The sequence below is a fragment of the Quercus suber genome, unplaced genomic scaffold (genome assembly GCF_002906115.3).
Source record: "Quercus suber isolate HL8 unplaced genomic scaffold, Cork oak 2.0 scaffold_166, whole genome shotgun sequence".
NCBI classification, from domain to species: Eukaryota; Viridiplantae; Streptophyta; class Magnoliopsida; order Fagales; family Fagaceae; genus Quercus; species Quercus suber.
Window position 1 is genome coordinate 1,242,775 of NW_027069627.1, and position 16,509 is coordinate 1,259,283.

The window sequence follows — 16,509 nt, forward strand, 5'->3', positions numbered from 1 at the left end:
TTCGGTATTACTTTATGAGAAAGCATTGAATAAGATAATTCCGAAAGTACCCTTGATGAAGCACAATTTTCCCAACTCAACTAAAAACCCCATTCATGCCAAAAGACTTTGCTATCTTCCTCATCACCAAAGAAAAACCAACTCGTCCGGGAAAATAAAAAAGCAATCCCAAGGAATTCATTTTCCTTCATTCTTAAAAATTCCTCTTGTTTGGGAAGAAAAACGAAATCCTAGACCCTAGAAATACCATGAAAAGAATCAGAGATGATAAACAACCATAAAAACATCGTCACCATGCATATTTCGAGATGGGTTTCAGATCTTGACCGGCGTTTTCTCTTTTTGATAATCCCACCTCTCTCTCTTTTTCTCTTCATTTCTCTCTCCTCCACACCCAACAATCCATTTTCCTCTTTTGCCCCTCTCCGAGATTTTATCATCAGCCACACCTTTTCGCCACCACCGCAACCTAACAAAGTCACGTCCGTCGACAATTCGAATTCTTCGGTGATAAATGGGACAAACTCGGGGGGGACTCAGTCGTGGTGGAGGAAGAGGAAGGACGAGTTGGATCGGTCGAGAATGGCGGTTTGTTTGGTTGGTGGGGCCCGGAGGTTCGAGCTAACCGGACCGTCCATTGTGGAGAAGATTCTTAAAGTGTATCCGAATTCGGATCTTTTTTTGCACAGTCCATTGGACCAAAACTCGTTCAAGTTCTCGCTTTTGAAAAGCGCTCCTAGACTCGCCTCGGTTCGAATCTTCGAGCCCAAGACCTTGCCGGAAACCGAGTCACAGGTCCGCGTACTCACGGCGGCCAACTCGCCCAACGGTATTCAGGTTCGTTAATCTACCTTGCCAAATATATATATATATATATATAAATTTTAAATTTAAATCTAAAATTTAGCTTATCTACCTATCTGATTCGACAAAGATTGACATAATAATAAATTAATAATTATTATTATTTGTTTGTTAATCCGCCAACCTGATCACTACTACTCTCACGGAAATTATGTGTTGTAATTTTAATTTTTCTTTCCTGTATTTTTTTTAATCAATGCACGAAAATTTGGAACTCTGCGGATATGACAAATTTCCTAATTGATGCACTAACTTTTGCGACCAATAAAAGAAATTTCTCCCTGTTATAACTGTTTAGATTAGATTGATACTGTTTCTCAAAAAAAAGAAAAAAAAGATTAAATTGATACTCCACCAGAACCATACACTTGTGGGCACTTCTATAGGTCACTTTCAAGGCACTCCTCGACAATAGAACTATTCTTGTTTGCTTTTAGATAGATTTTTCTATTGGATTTCGTGATTTTTTTAGATAATAAACATATTAATTACTTTTTTTTTTTCATGAAATTTTATTAAATGAATTATTAACCATATTTTTCGTTAATTTAGCATTTTTCATAAACATATTCTAGTTTGCTTTTAGATAGATTTTTTATTCGGTTTCGTGATTTGTTTAGACAGCAAACATTAAAGAATATTAACAAGTGCTCCAACCATTAATTTAGTAGACAATTTTATATTTTCAATAAAAATGATTTTAATTTTTTTTTAATATTGTTTATTAAGACACTTTTTAACCTAAGAAATACTTAGATACTTCCAAACCATAGCGAAAATGATGCTCTTTATATTTATGATGAACTCTATTTTAAACGCGAAAATAGAAAATATCATTCACCGTATTTTGGGAGTATATTAGAATTACTCGTTAATATGACCTTTTTATAAATTGTCACTTAATAAGTTAAATGAAGATTTTTCAAAAGTGGATTGGTAAGTAAAAAAAAAAAATTCTATGGCATAATTCCAAAGAAGTTGCCAAAATTCAATATATGTGTTTATTATTATTTTATATTGGTTAAGACTTAAATACAGTACTTAGGTGTTATTACTTAAGTTTTCCTTCTTAAAATTTTGTTATGTAAATTTTTTCTTATGGGATAAAAGTGTATTTTTTAGTTCAATAACCACATGACCATATCTTAAAACAAAAATTTAAGAAACAGCACTTAAAATATTGCACTCAAATTTTGTCTTTTTTTTTGAAAAAAAATTTCTTCCCGTGACTAATATTCTACCATGGAAGTTAAGCGTTTTCTTTTCAACTAGCCATTCGAAAGAGGTAGTATAAGATGTTTCAGATACAGGCATTTTTACACTCACATAAGAGTGGACCTACAAATACGAAGGCCACTCTCATGTGTTTGTAAAGATGCATGTATCTGAAACAACTTGTTGTTTTTCGTTCGAAGAGTTTTTAATTTTACTTTTTTAATTTTTGGGGGGTTGAATATTATTAAAAGGGTTGAGTTCAAGTTATACCTGGTGTAACTCTAAGTAATAAGAGTGGACCTACAAATACGAAGACCACTCTCATGTGTTTGTAAAGATGCATGTATCTGAAACAACTTGTTGTTTTTCGTTCGAAGAGTTTTTAATTCTACTTTTTTAATTTTTGGGGGGTTGAATATTATTAAAAGGGTTGAGTTCAAGTTATACCTGGTATAACTCTAAGTAATGTTACACCACTCAATATTTTTTAATTGGATGCGAATATTGACAAATCCACCGTTAGATTACATTATCTTCATATATTCTTTATGCTTGCAAAATTTTGAAGTGATCAAAGATTAATGTCATGTCATCAATCAATTGTTAAATTTCAAATTTTTGTAGTTTAAGATAATGCATAAAAAATGAGCTTATAGATCAAATCATAAATAGCATCTGATTGATATGAAAATTGACATGTATATTAAGAACATATAAAACATGTAATTCAACGGTTGAATTTTCAAAATATTAATAACAAGTTATTGAGTGGTGTAACATTACTTAGAGTTACACCAGGTGTAACTTGACCCTAACCTTTATTAAAATATCCTAAACCCTTTTGATCGGTACAAATCCAACCCAGGAAAAGTCAAAATTCTTAGTAAACACTATTTTATATATTTTTTATTGTATATTTAATGTGGTACACGACTGATTCAAAAAAAGAAAAAAAAGTGTCGACTGATTCAAAAAAAAAAAAAATGTGGTACACGACAGGGTCGCATATCCCGCTTGTTGTTACGGGGTCCCACTCACAATCTACGTGGATTGCGATACTACTGCATTTCAATTTTTCTTAATTGCAACAAAGCCCCCCCTTATTTACAATTCTTTTCATTTCAGGGCCTCCTGCAATACTTCAACCTGGTGGAGGGTTGCCTAACAATGATCAAAGCGTACCAAGAAGAAAAAAACTTCAAATACGACTGGATAGTCCGAACCCGAGTCGACGGGTACTGGAACGCCCCGCTCGACCCGAGAAACTTCGTCCAGGGCAAATACTTGGTCCCGCCCGGATCCACATTCGGCGGACTCAACGACCGACTCGGAATCGGCGATTTCAACACCTCCACGGTGGCCCTCTCGCGACTCGCGCTAATCCCGAAGCTCGACTCGGCCGGGTACCACCAACTCAACTCGGAGACATCGTTCAAGGCCCAACTCAGCACCCTCGGCGTCCCTTACATCGCCAAACGCCTCCCATTCTGCATTGTGTCCGACCGGAAATACTCGTTTCCGCCGTCCCAATACGGCGTTCCGGTGGCGGCGATATCGAGCCCGGGCCCACTCAGTGGGGCGAAGTGCAGGCCGTGCACGCCGGCGTGTCAAGGCACGTGCGTGGCCAACGTGATGCTATCGCTTTACAAATGGTGGAGCTGGACCAACTGGAGGAACGGGGCGCTTCAGCTCTGCGACGCTCATGGGGACTGGGAAAAAGGGTGGGAGAAAATTTTTGACCGAGTCGCCGGAAAAAAACTCGCTGAGTCGAGGAAGCGAGTTAAGAAGATGAAGTTGAAACAGTGTGTGGATGATTTTGAGGAGATGAAGAAAAAGAGGAGTGGGAGTTGGGAGAGTCCAGATGTGGAGGTGATGTGTAGAGTTGGGTTGGGGTTGGGACCAAAGTGACTTATTATTAGAGGGGAGGGAATCTCAGGTTTTTTTGACAGTTACTTTGTAAAAAGAAAAAAAAAAAGGAACTTAGAGGGTATTTTGGGATTTTACTTGGAATTTCTTTCTATTTTTTTTAATAAAAAATATATAGTTTGTATGTTTTTTTTACAGATAAGTTCAAAGAGTTTGCTAACTTTTTCGACTGGGCAGTCTTTATTTGTGTGTAACTATAACATGGATGACAAGAAAGTTGTAATAAGAGGATTTAAATAGAGTTTTTTTATTATTTTTATTTTAGAAATCAGAAAATGGTGGGATCAGCATTTAAATATATTACTATTTGCTGGTGATGTTTAAGGACATGTTTAGGAAGATTATTTTTGTCAACTTATTTTACTATTTAATTTATTTTTGCTATTATTTATGGGTTTCATCGTACTATTTCAGTTAATTTTTACTTTTATCGACAATACTTTCAGTAAAAAGTTTTCAGTTTCAATAAAATAAACGGATCTTAAACAGACCCTACATATGGTTTTTAGAAAATTGTTTCTTTTATTTTTCCTATTTTATTTAAAGTAGGACTTTGAATACAAGTTAGCAGATTTATTTCGAGATTAAAAAATGTTTTTCATAGTATAATTGTAAATAAATTAAAAATAATGAGATTTGTCCAAACTTTTAATTTCCGCCGTCCCAATACGGCGTTCCGGTGGCGGCGATATCGAGCCCGGGCCCACTCAGTGGGGCGAAGTGCAGGCCGTGCACGCCGGCGTGTCAAGGCACGTGCGTGGCCAACGTGATGCTATCGCTTTACAAATGGTGGAGCTGGACCAACTGGAGGAACGGGGCGCTTCAGCTCTGCGACGCTCATGGGGACTGGGAAAAAGGGTGGGAGAAAATTTTTGACCGAGTCGCCGGAAAAAAACTCGCTGAGTCGAGGAAGCGAGTTAAGAAGATGAAGTTGAAACAGTGTGTGGATGATTTTGAGGAGATGAAGAAAAAGAGGAGTGGGAGTTGGGAGAGTCCAGATGTGGAGGTGATGTGTAGAGTTGGGTTGGGGTTGGGACCAAAGTGACTTATTATTAGAGGGGAGGGAATCTCAGGTTTTTTTGACAGTTACTTTGTAAAAAGAAAAAAAAAAAGGAACTTAGAGGGTATTTTGGGATTTTACTTGGAATTTCTTTCTATTTTTTTTAATAAAAAATATATAGTTTGTATGTTTTTTTTACAGATAAGTTCAAAGAGTTTGCTAACTTTTTCGACTGGGCAGTCTTTATTTGTGTGTAACTATAACATGGATGACAAGAAAGTTGTAATAAGAGGATTTAAATAGAGTTTTTTTATTATTTTTATTTTAGAAATCAGAAAATGGTGGGATCAGCATTTAAATATATTACTATTTGCTGGTGATGTTTAAGGACATGTTTAGGAAGATTATTTTTGTCAACTTATTTTACTATTTAATTTATTTTTGCTATTATTTATGGGTTTCATCGTACTATTTCAGTTAATTTTTACTTTTATCGACAATACTTTCAGTAAAAAGTTTTCAGTTTCAATAAAATAAACGGATCTTAAACAGACCCTACATATGGTTTTTAGAAAATTGTTTCTTTTATTTTTCCTATTTTATTTAAAGTAGGACTTTGAATACAAGTTAGCAGATTTATTTCGAGATTAAAAAATGTTTTTCATAGTATAATTGTAAATAAATTAAAAATAATGAGATTTGTCCAAACTTTTATACCTCTAAAATTAAAGAGTTTATTTTTATCACAAAAATATTCTTGCCTTTTAAATTCAAAGCTTGTCATTATCCCCCAAAAAAAAATACATGAGCTCCATTTCCACACTTCAATTTTTAAGTAGGATGGTATCCCAATCATCTTTCTTTTTTTTTTTTTTTTAGTATTTTGAAAACTATTCTCAAAAGTGGGAACCAAACATTTATAATGTAAATATTATTATCTAAAAACTAGTTTCAAATTCAATTTTTTGAAAATTATTTCCACACTATTCTGAAAACAAACGAGTTTTCTCACCCGCAAAACACAAATCCATCTATTTTGCATGTTTGTTCATCTTAAAATTGTTCTCAATTTCTCATGCAATAAAAAAATACCACAATATATGTGGAGAATAAAATGAGAGAGAGAGAGAGAGAGAGATAACAACATTATTGTTATTGTAGGGTTAGTTTTCGCTGCTTAAGCCCAAAAGGTATGGGTTAAAAGCCCAACGAACCCAGGACAATGAATTTGTAGAGAGTGGGCGAAAGAACTGGGCAGATTATGAATTAAACAATGGTTGGCTAAGGTACTTAAGATGGTAATAACATGAAATAATGCTTGAACAACTCCATGAGTGAATGTCCGAAGAGATGTTTTATTGAGCGAATAGTAATTACAACGTTCAGAGCTACAGTCAAGCTTTTCATTTCTTTTTCTCCTCCCCCCTCTTATCAGGGACCCTTCTTCTTTATATAGCACCCTTTCCCATCATCTCCATCATCCACCTGTTCTTCATCTGGGTATCTACTTAAGTACATGTCACGTCATGTGTCTACTTTAGTTCTTTGTGAGTGGCGGTAGCTGAGGTTACACTGTTTAGGGGTCTTCTCCACATAAATGCGGCCAGAAAAGCTGTTGCAGTGCATTAAATATGGTGGTAGCAGCTTTTCCTTTAGATATTTCTTCGTTCTGATCATCTCCAAACCTACCCAGAACTTATCATTATCATTGGGATTGCTAGGAAGATCATTCGGACCTTCCATACGTATAATTGATTAAGGCTATTTGTGACCGAGGAGTAAGACATCTTCGAGCCAGTAGTGACTTCTTCGGATGGTACTCCTCCTCTACTTCTGAGCTTCCTGCCTTTAGGCGGACTATCCTCACCCAATTATTGCTCTTCGAAAATATAATACTCCTCAACATGGTGCCCCAGGCCCATTAAGTAGCTCTGGGTTTTTACCCCCCACAATAGCCCCTCAAAATCTTAATTTTTCCTTCGCATTCGAAGAGAAAAAATGAGATTTTGACTTGTCACGGAGTAAAAGCTTGAAAACAGACAAAAATTCGACCTGGCACGTGTGTAGGTATAGATGCGCGCGTTCCATCATTGCTGCCATTGTTTTCCGTATTCCCAAAGCGCTATATTAATTACTCTAGGTTGCGTCTTGTCCTTTGCATCCAACGGTGGGCTATTGATCCAATGGACGGGGTTGGGATTTGGGCGAAATAACTTCTGCCCCTTCATTTGACCTCGTATAAAATCTCAGAGGTAGACATTTCTTCCTTACTTTGCAACTCTCAGACCATCCTACAAGAACAAGCACACAAATGCTCCAAGCTCTTCCAATCACTGATTTCAATCCTTCCCAGAGTTTTCAAGAATCCTTCTGCGAGTTCAGAGATCGGTCTCTAGTTCAGTTCCTGTAAGTTTTCATCATCTCAATCCTTCAGTTTTCTCTTCGGCTATCTTTTTTTTTCTTTGAGCGACCATTTCTTCATTGCTCCATCGTACTTCCATTTTTTCGTTAAAGAGTGATGGGTAAACTCCAGTATTTGGTAGACAGTCCTGCCCAGTTAGAGAAGTTTAGGGCTACATACCGCATACCTCCAAACGTGGGTGTGAGGTATTGCCTTCCAGAGAAAATACTAACTGATCGAAAAACGGGAGAAGTCGTGATTCCTGTCATCGCCTTCCTAGAAGGGGGAATGACAATTTCTATGGGCCCTATCACCACTAGCTACCTTCGAAACCACAGGATTACCCCTTGACAGTGCGCGCCTAATATGTTTAGGATCTTAGGAGCAATTGAGGACCTTAACCGTCACCTAGGATTGGGACTCACTTGGCTCGACGAGGTGCACATGTACGAGTTCCACAGTCAGCAAGGGGCGGGATATTATTTAAAATCCCGGTCCGACATTGTTAGGCTCATTTCCTGCCTCCCCAAATCTAATAAAGGGATGAAGGATGACTATGTAATCGTCTCGGGCGCGTGACATGATGGCGCTCACTGTCCGACCAAGCCAGGAGAGCCAGGTGGGACACCTTAGACTTAGGCACACTAACCATAGGCTCAGGATCTTCGTCTTTTAACAATTTTTTATTCTTCTTGTGTTGCTGTTTTCGAGTTTCTAACAAAGTTCTGCTGTGACTTGTAACAGATAAAAGAAACATTTCTCCTCGACTTAGCCTCACCAACGTCGTCGCACTTAACTTTTTATTACGGTCAGAGATCTTTGCAAGTGAGGAACTCCGATTGGCTCCCTTCATCCTAGGGTACACAGCGAAGCGAAAAGACTTCCAACTGGTCGGCAACGCGATAACTCAGGGAGATCGCCGCCTCAACCGTATTGACATCGCGTGGAAGGGTTTTTTGGCACCGCACGAGCTTCTACCTGTACCACACCCAAACCCCCAGGGTATACCCCCTCTCGTCCAGCCACTCCAGCAAGTTCCCCTCGGACCAGAGGTCGAGGGCGAAAAGGTTGGTTTCTCCACCTCCTCGCTAGAGGAGTAAATAGACAAGTTCCACTTCGGGGAGGAAGCTTCAGGGGAAAATCAAGTAGTAGAGGTCTCGGACGCTGAAGAAGAGATCGACAGGCATTCAAGCATTCACCTTGTTCTGATCATTGCTAATCCTGAAGATTCCTCGGACGAAGACATGGATTTGAAAAGCCTAATGAGGAATAGGGGCCGAAAGGCCGAGTAGAAAGGCACTGGGACTTCTCAACCAGAAGTGACCCTGCCTCCAGTGCCTCCCCAAGTTCCTAACCTCGGCTTGAAGCCGTGCCAAACCTGCAGAAGAAAAGGCCCCTCGAGCCTGAAGAGAGGGAGGTGGGGGTGCCACCAAAAACAAATAAGCAACAGAAGACGGCGAGAGACCATCGAGGCAAAAGGGCCTCTTCCACTGAAAGCCGTGAAAAGGTCGTCGGGGCTGAGATCCGCCGAGGAGGAGGACCTCGCATCTGGTCCCCAAGGCTGGAGCTGGATGGCGCTTCCATTCCTTGGGATACATCCCTCAGGAATTATGATGGGGGAAGGGCAGGATATGTTGCTGAGGCCCTGCAGCAGCCACTCATTCTCCCGCATGATATGGAATCCTACAGGCGCTTTAACCAGCAGGAGCTCTTCTTATCCCTTAAGAGGGATATAGCCATGGTAAATGAACTCACTCTCTTAATTCAGGTTCTATTTTTAATTTGCTTTGCTTCCTTTCTTCACCCTATGTTGAAAATATTGTCATGCAGATTACTCAGCGAATCTACGTGGCCGAGGAATGGAACAAGCAGTCCTACCTTGAGGCCCAAGTAGCAGCCCAATCTCAATTCGAGGCGAAGAAAGCTCTGGGCCAGCTGAAGGAGGAGTACGCTCGCACGTCAGAGCAACTTAAAGTCATGACCCACCAGAGGGACAGCCTCAAAGCCGGCCTTAAAAACGCTGAGACTCAGGCCGAGGAGCAGCGCAAACAGCTGAATATGTCAGAGATCAACCTGGAGACCGAAAGGGAGCTAGTGAAGGGTCTCAAGGCCGAGCTTCAGAAAGCCAAGGAGAATGCTCGACTGGCAAATGAGGCAGTTGAGGCTGAGAGGAGGGCAGACTACCAGCTGGGGGTAGAAGAGGTCGGGAACCAGCTTACAGAGCAATTTGCCACAGTTGCCCGAGATTACTGTGATGTAACTTGGCAAAAGGCGCTGGACGCGGCTGGAGTCCCCCTCGATTCCGACCTGAGGTTACCTAGGAGCGTTTATTATAACCCTGAAATCCAAGTGCTCTCAGGGTCTGATCCTCCTCCTCCCACACAGCTTCCTGAGGCTTCGGAGCAATCCATAATCGGCCAACTCCCCTCAGCTAGCCTCGAGGTTGCAAAGGAATCTGGTCGGTTCGACGAACCTGTTGAAGCTCCTCAAGACAAGGGCAAATCTTTGACGGAGAAGAAGACCCTCCCGGAGTCCAAAGACCAAGCTGCTGATCCTTCGGTCTCTCAGAGGAAAGCCTAGGGACTTAGGGGCTTGTTATTTTGTATTTACTATATTTTCTTCTGTTTGGTGAGGATTTTGTAAACTTGTCTCCTTTTTAATTAATGAAAACTCTTTCGCGTTTATTTCTTGTGTCTCTTGTTACATTCTTTATGACTCGTTATTGCTGCAAATGACTGTTCCTTTTAATTGAGATAACAATATAGCCAAACTCATTCATCATATCATGCAGAAGATGTAAGCAAAAATTAGTACTAAGAGAAACCGCTAGTATAAAACTTACTAACAAGCTATGAACAAGCTTAAGTTGTAACGCTTAGGAAAACTGTAAGGGGGTGCCAACCAACCCAAATCATCTGGTCCGAGGACTACAGGCATGAATGGGTTTAAGTTTAAACACTTAGAAAAATTGTAACGGAGTGCTAACTAATCCAAATCATCTGGTCCGAGGACAACAAGCATGAATGGGTTTAAGTTTAAACACTTAAAGAAATCGTAACAGAGTGCTAACTAACCCATATCATCTGATCCGAGGACTACAGGCATGAATGGATTTAAGTTTAAACACTTAAAGAAATCGTAACAGAGTGCTAACTAACCCATATCATCTGGTCCGAGGACTACAGGCATGAATGGATTTAAGTTTAAACACTTAAAGAAATCGTAACGGAGTGTTAACTAACCCAAATCATCTGGTCCGAGGACTACAGGCATGAATGGATTTAAGTTTAAACACTTAAAGAAATCGTAACAGAGTGCTAACTAACCCATATCATCTGGTCCGAGGACTACAGGCATGAATGAGTTTAAGTTTAAACACTTAAAGAAATCGTAACAGAGTGCTAACTAACCCATATTATCTGGTCCGAGGACTACAGACATAAATGGATTTAAGTTTAAAACACTTAAAGAAATCATAATAGAGTGCTAACTAACCCATATCATTTGGTCCGAGGACTACAGGCATGAATGGATTTAAGTTTAAACACTTAAAGAAATCGTAACGGAGTGCTAACTAACCCATATCATCTGGTCCGAGGACTACAGGCATGAATGGATTTAAGTTTAAACACTTAAAGAAATCGTAACGGGGTGCTAACTAACCCAAATCATCTGGTCCAAGGACTACAAGCATGAATGGATTTAAGTTTAAACACTTAAAGAAATCGTAACAGAGTGCGAACTAACTCATATCATCTAGTCCGAGGACTATAGGCATGAATGGATTTAAGTTTAAACACTTAAAGAAATCGTAACAGGTTGATATGCTGATTAAAAGAAAAATTTGATTAATAATAATACCTTTTGAGGTTATTTACATTCCATGGGCGTGGTATACATGACTATCCAGGTCTTCAAGGAAATACGCCCCAATGCCAGCTCCTGAAGTAATACGATATGGCCCTTCCCAATTTAGCCCTAATTTTCCCCAAGCTGGGTTCTTTGCAGTGCCAACCACCTTTCTTAATACTAGATCACCAAGTTCCAGAGGTTTGAGCCTTACATTGGCGTCGTAGCCATGTCTAAGCTTTTGTTGGTAATGTGCTAATCGGACCATTGCATTTTCCCTCCTTTCATCAATTAGGTCCAAACTCTTCTCTAGCTGCTCATTGTTACCTGTCGGACTAAACGAGCTAGTTCTCAACGTCGGGAATCCAGTTTTCAAAGTTATGACAGCTTCAGCCCCGTAGGTCATTGAGAAGGGGGTCTCTCCAGTAGACCTGCGTAGAGTAGTTCTGTAAGCCCAAAGCACATGTGGCAACTCTTTTACCCATTTGCCCTTCGCATCATCTAATCTCTTTTTCAAGCCATTCACAATGACCTTGTTGACAACTTCTGCTTGGCCATTACCCTGGGGATAAGCTGGGGTGGAGTATCTATTCATGATCCCCAGTTCGCTACAATAACTTCTAAATGCTTTGCTGTCAAACTGCAGGCCATTGTCCGAGATGAGAATACATGGGACTCCAAATCGAGTAACTATACTCTTCCACACAAACCTTTGCACATCTACGTCTCGGATGTTGGCAAGAGGTTATGCTTCGACCTACTTGGTGAAGTAGTCAATGCTGACTAGCAGATATTTCTTGTTTCCTGCAGCCTTAGGGAATGGTCCCATGATATCCAAGCCCCATTGGGCGAAAGGCCATGGGCTAGATAGCGGGTTGAGAGTCCCGCCTAGCTGATGAATGTGTGGGGCAAATCGCTGACACTGATCACATTTTTTAACATAATCCAGGGCTTCTTTTTGCATATTTGGCCACCAATAACCTTAAATGATGGCTCGGTGAGCCAAAGATCTACCTCTAGTGTGGCTTCCACAGATTCCTTCATGCAGTTCCTCTAGTAACAGCTCAGCCTTTTCAGGATGCATATACAACAAGTACGGTCCTGAATAGGAACACTTGTATAGTTTCTGATCTTCAGATAACCAGAACTTGGCTGCTTTCCTCCGAATTTTATCGGCTTCTCCCTTCTCTTCAGGCAAGATATCTTCCTTTAGAAATTTAACTAAAGGGTCCATCCAACTGAGTCCAACCCTGACTTGATGTACTTGAACTACTTCTTTTCTTGCTTCGGTAGGCTTATGCAAGTCCTCGATGAGGACAACTCTTGGCAAATCTTGTGCCGAAGAGGTGGCTTGAGTGGCCAAGGAGTCAGCGTGTGTGTTACCATTCCTAGGAATATGCAGCAAGCTGAAAGATTCGAACCCTGACTGCAGATGTTTAACTCAGCTCAAGTATCCCTGCATTCTTTCATCCTTTGCCTCAAACTCCCCCTGTACTTGACCCACAATCAACCTTGAATCCGAAAATAACTTTACTGCCTTTCCCCCCATCTTTTCGACCATACTCATCTCCATTAATAGGGCTTCGTATTCCGCCTCATTATTTGTTACCGAGAAGCCCAGCCTTAATGCTTTTTCAATGATGATTCCCTCGGGGGATATCAGCACTAGCCCCACTCCAGAGCCTTTCTGGTTCGCAGCACCATCCACGCACGCCTCCCAATGGGAAGGGCCTTGTTGATAAATTATACCAACCGATTTTTCATCCATGTTCGATGTCGGCTTTACCTCTTCTAATTGGGGCTCCGTGAACTCGGCTACCAAATCAGCAAGCACCTGGCCCTTGACCGAGGTGCGTGGTATGTATTTGATATCAAAAGCCCCTAGGATCGTCCCCCATTTTGCAATTCTTCCAGTGTAGTCTGCACTTCGGAGTATAGCCCTCAGCGGAAGCTGGGTGAGAACAATGACTGTATGGGCTTGGAAATAATGTGAGAGTTTTCGTGTACCGAGCACCACTGCTAGAATAGCCTTTTCCAATGGTAAATAACGGATCTCGGTTTCATGTAGCGACTTGCTTACACAATAAACGGGTCTCTGCACTCTGCCATCTGCTCGGATCAGTACCAAGCTTACAGCATGGGGAGCTACAACGATATACGCAAACAAGACCTCGTCGGGTTCAGGGCTGGACATGATTGGTGGTCGAGCTAGATAATCTTTTAATTACTAGAAGGCCACAACACACTCTTCTGTCCACTCGAACCCTTTTCACTTGTTAATCAAGGAAAAGAAAGGCCGACACCTATCCGCTGATCGAGAGATAAATCGATTTAGGGCCGCCGTCATCCCCGTCAGTTTCTGAACCTCCTTGGGATTCCGAGGAGCTTGCAACTCATTGATGGCCTTTATCTGATCAGGGTTGACCTCAATTCCTCTGTGAGTCACCATATATCCTAGAAACTTACCTGATCCCACACCAAACGAGCACTTAGAAGCGTTCAAGCGTAGCTTGTATTTCCTGAGAACTTCAAAGGTGCTTTCTAGGTCCTTCACATGCTTGGCCACCACTTTGCTCTTTACCACCATGTCATCTATGTAAATCTCAATATTTCTTCCCAGTTGTGGTTTAAACATCCTCGTCATCATCCTTTGGTAAGTAGAACCCGCATTTTTCAAGCCGAATGGCATCACCTTATAGTGGTAGTTACCCATGAGAGTTACAAAGGCAGTCTTCTCCTGGTCATCTAGGGCTAAGGGTATCTGATGATAGCCTTGGAATGCGTCCAAGAAACTCATTCGAGGGTGTCCGACAGTGGCATCTACTAGCTGTTCGATTTTTGGTATAGGAAATGGATCTTTAGGGCATGCCTTATTTAAGTCGCTGAAGTCCACACATACTCGCCATTTCCCGCTCTTTAATAGCTCCAGCTTGTTTAAGCTTTGCTACTTCTTCTCTGACTGCTTCAGTGTGTTCCTTAGATGGACGCCGAGGAGGCTGCTTCTTAGGGGTGATCATGGGGTTTACTTTCAAATGGTGGCATATAAATTTCGGATCCACCCCAGGGGCTTCATAAGCGTTCCAGGCGAATATGTTGAGGTTTTCCTTAAGAAGTTGCACTAACTCCTCTTTTTCCTGCAAAGGTAACTGGGATCCGACTTGAAAGAATTTTTCAGGATTATCCCCAATGATGACTTTTATCAAATCTTCGCACCCTGCGCCCTTGTCCGGATCTTCAGTGGGCAATAACCGATGCTTTGGTTGCTATAAGCCCCTTTCGGCTCTGGTTGATGACTCGGCTCCTGGCTCATGCTGAATGGCAGCCACCAAGCACTGTCTAGCTACGGATTGATCCCCCCGGATTTCGCAAACCTAGCTTTCGGATGGGTATTTGATTTTCTGATGTAAGGTGGAAGAAACCGCCCCCAACGCATAAAGCCAAGGTCTGGCTACAATTGCCGTATAGGGTGAAAAGACGTCCACAACTATGAAATCCACCTCCACCACCTCTGAGCCAGTCTGCACAGGTAGTCGTATCTGGCCCTTTGGGGTAACAACTCTTCCTTTGAAACTGATCAGCGGAGAACTATATGGTGTTAAGTCACTAAGTCTGAGGTTCAGCCTCCTGTAGAGATCAGGGTACATTATTTCTGCAGCACTACCTTGGACAACCATCACCTGTTTCACATCATACCCCCCAATTCTGAGGGTGACGACCAACGCATCGTCATGAGGTTGGACAGTGCCCACCTTGTCCGCGTCCGAGAAACCTAAAACTAGTTGATCATCTAGTTTACACCTCTTCGGACCCTGGCCAGATTCCCCTGCAGGTAACCGATCTACTGACATGACCTTAGATGGCCAGGATCCTGTTCTCCCTGGGGCTGCAAAGATAACATTGATAGTTCCCAGAGGGGGTTTAAAGGATCATCCCTCCGAGACTCCGCACTCGTCGGACCTCCTCGACCACTGGTATGATGTAAGAGATGTCGCAGTTTCCCTTCGCTGACTAGTTGGTCCAAATGAACCCACAAACTCCTGCAGTCCTTAGTCGTGTGTCCATGATTCTAGTGGTATTGGCATTAGAGATTGCGATTACGTCTATCAGGATTCCCTACCATCTTACTCGGCCACTTGAAGAACGGCTTGTTTCTGACCTTTTCTAAAACTTGATGGACTGGATCTCTGAATACGGTGTTGACAGTCTGGGGATTGGCTGCTCTTGATTGCGCAGAAAAATCTCTCCTCGGTTTGTTGTTGGTGTATCGATCTGACCTGAAATCCCTCCTCTCCTGGGGGATAACCTTCTCCTTGCCTTTTCCTTGTTGTTGGTCTTCTTCAACTCTCTTATACTTCTCAATGCGATCCATTAGCTGATGCATGCTAGTAACAGGTTTACCAGACAAGGATGTCTTTAAACCATGATTAGTAGGGAGACCGAGCTTAAACGTTTCTAGGGCCATTGCATCAAAATTGCCCTCCATGTCATTAAACATCTCCCAATATCTATCCGAATACACCTTCAGGGTTTCTCCTTCCTGCATGCTCAAAGACAGCAGAGAAGACAAAGGTCGGGCCATTCTTCGGAAGGTGACAAAATGTGAACCAAAAGCTTGGGTGAGCTCTTTGAAAGAGCTGATGGAATTTGAGTTCAGTCCATCGAACCACCTTATGGCAACTGGCCCAAGACTGGAAGGGAAAACCTTACACATCAGAGCTTCATCCTTGAAGTAGACAGCCATCCTTTAGTTAAAATGACTCACGTGTTCCACGGGGTCTGTTTTACCGTTGTAGATGGTGAACGTTGGTTGGTTAAAGCGCCGAGGAAGTCTCGCCTCTTCAATCCTGCGCATGAAGGTTAACCTAGAAATCTGATTTAGAGCCCTGCTCATAGCGTCGTTTCCCACATCTCCACGTGATGGACTTCTGCGTTGCCCCTTGCGATGAGATTCCTCTTCATAGGTATAGGACTCGCTGGCTGGTGTCCTGGATTTATGTTGATAAGTGACGTCCGGCTCGTCATTAGGGTCCTCATCAGAATATGAGGAAGCCCGTTTCCTCTTTGCATAGCGCAACTCCCTTTTTAGCCTTTCAACCTCCTGCTGCAAATCTCAGTTCTTCTCTGCATGGGACATGCGACTCCCGCCATGTGATTGGTTCTGACTAGGGGGCACGGTGTGTACGCTACCCTCGCGGTCTTGTCTTCGCTCTAAGTTAAGAAAAGGGTCCACGTGCTGAGATGCCCTGGACTCCAC

The 16,509-nt window shown here is 41.7% G+C and overlaps 2 protein-coding genes across 2 annotated transcripts; one reads left to right on the forward strand and one right to left on the reverse strand.

Annotated features, from left to right (window-relative positions):
• LOC111999975 (uncharacterized) lies at positions 1–4,264 on the forward strand. The gene is made up of 2 exons (XM_024032078.2): positions 1–837; positions 3,205–4,264. Exons 1-2 carry the CDS (start codon positions 265–267, stop codon positions 3,985–3,987), a joined length of 1,356 nt encoding a protein of 451 aa, XP_023887846.1. The 5' UTR covers positions 1–264; the 3' UTR covers positions 3,988–4,264.
• A 7,973-nt stretch (positions 4,265–12,237) lies between these two features.
• On the reverse strand, positions 12,238–13,449 carry LOC136069395 (uncharacterized). The gene is made up of 2 exons (XM_065777859.1): positions 12,751–13,449; positions 12,238–12,681 (listed from the first exon to the last, which is right to left on the reverse strand). The coding sequence occupies exons 1-2, from the start codon at positions 13,447–13,449 to the stop codon at positions 12,238–12,240; spliced, it is 1,143 nt and encodes a 380-aa protein (XP_065633931.1).
• Positions 13,450–16,509: the final 3,060 nt, after the last annotated feature.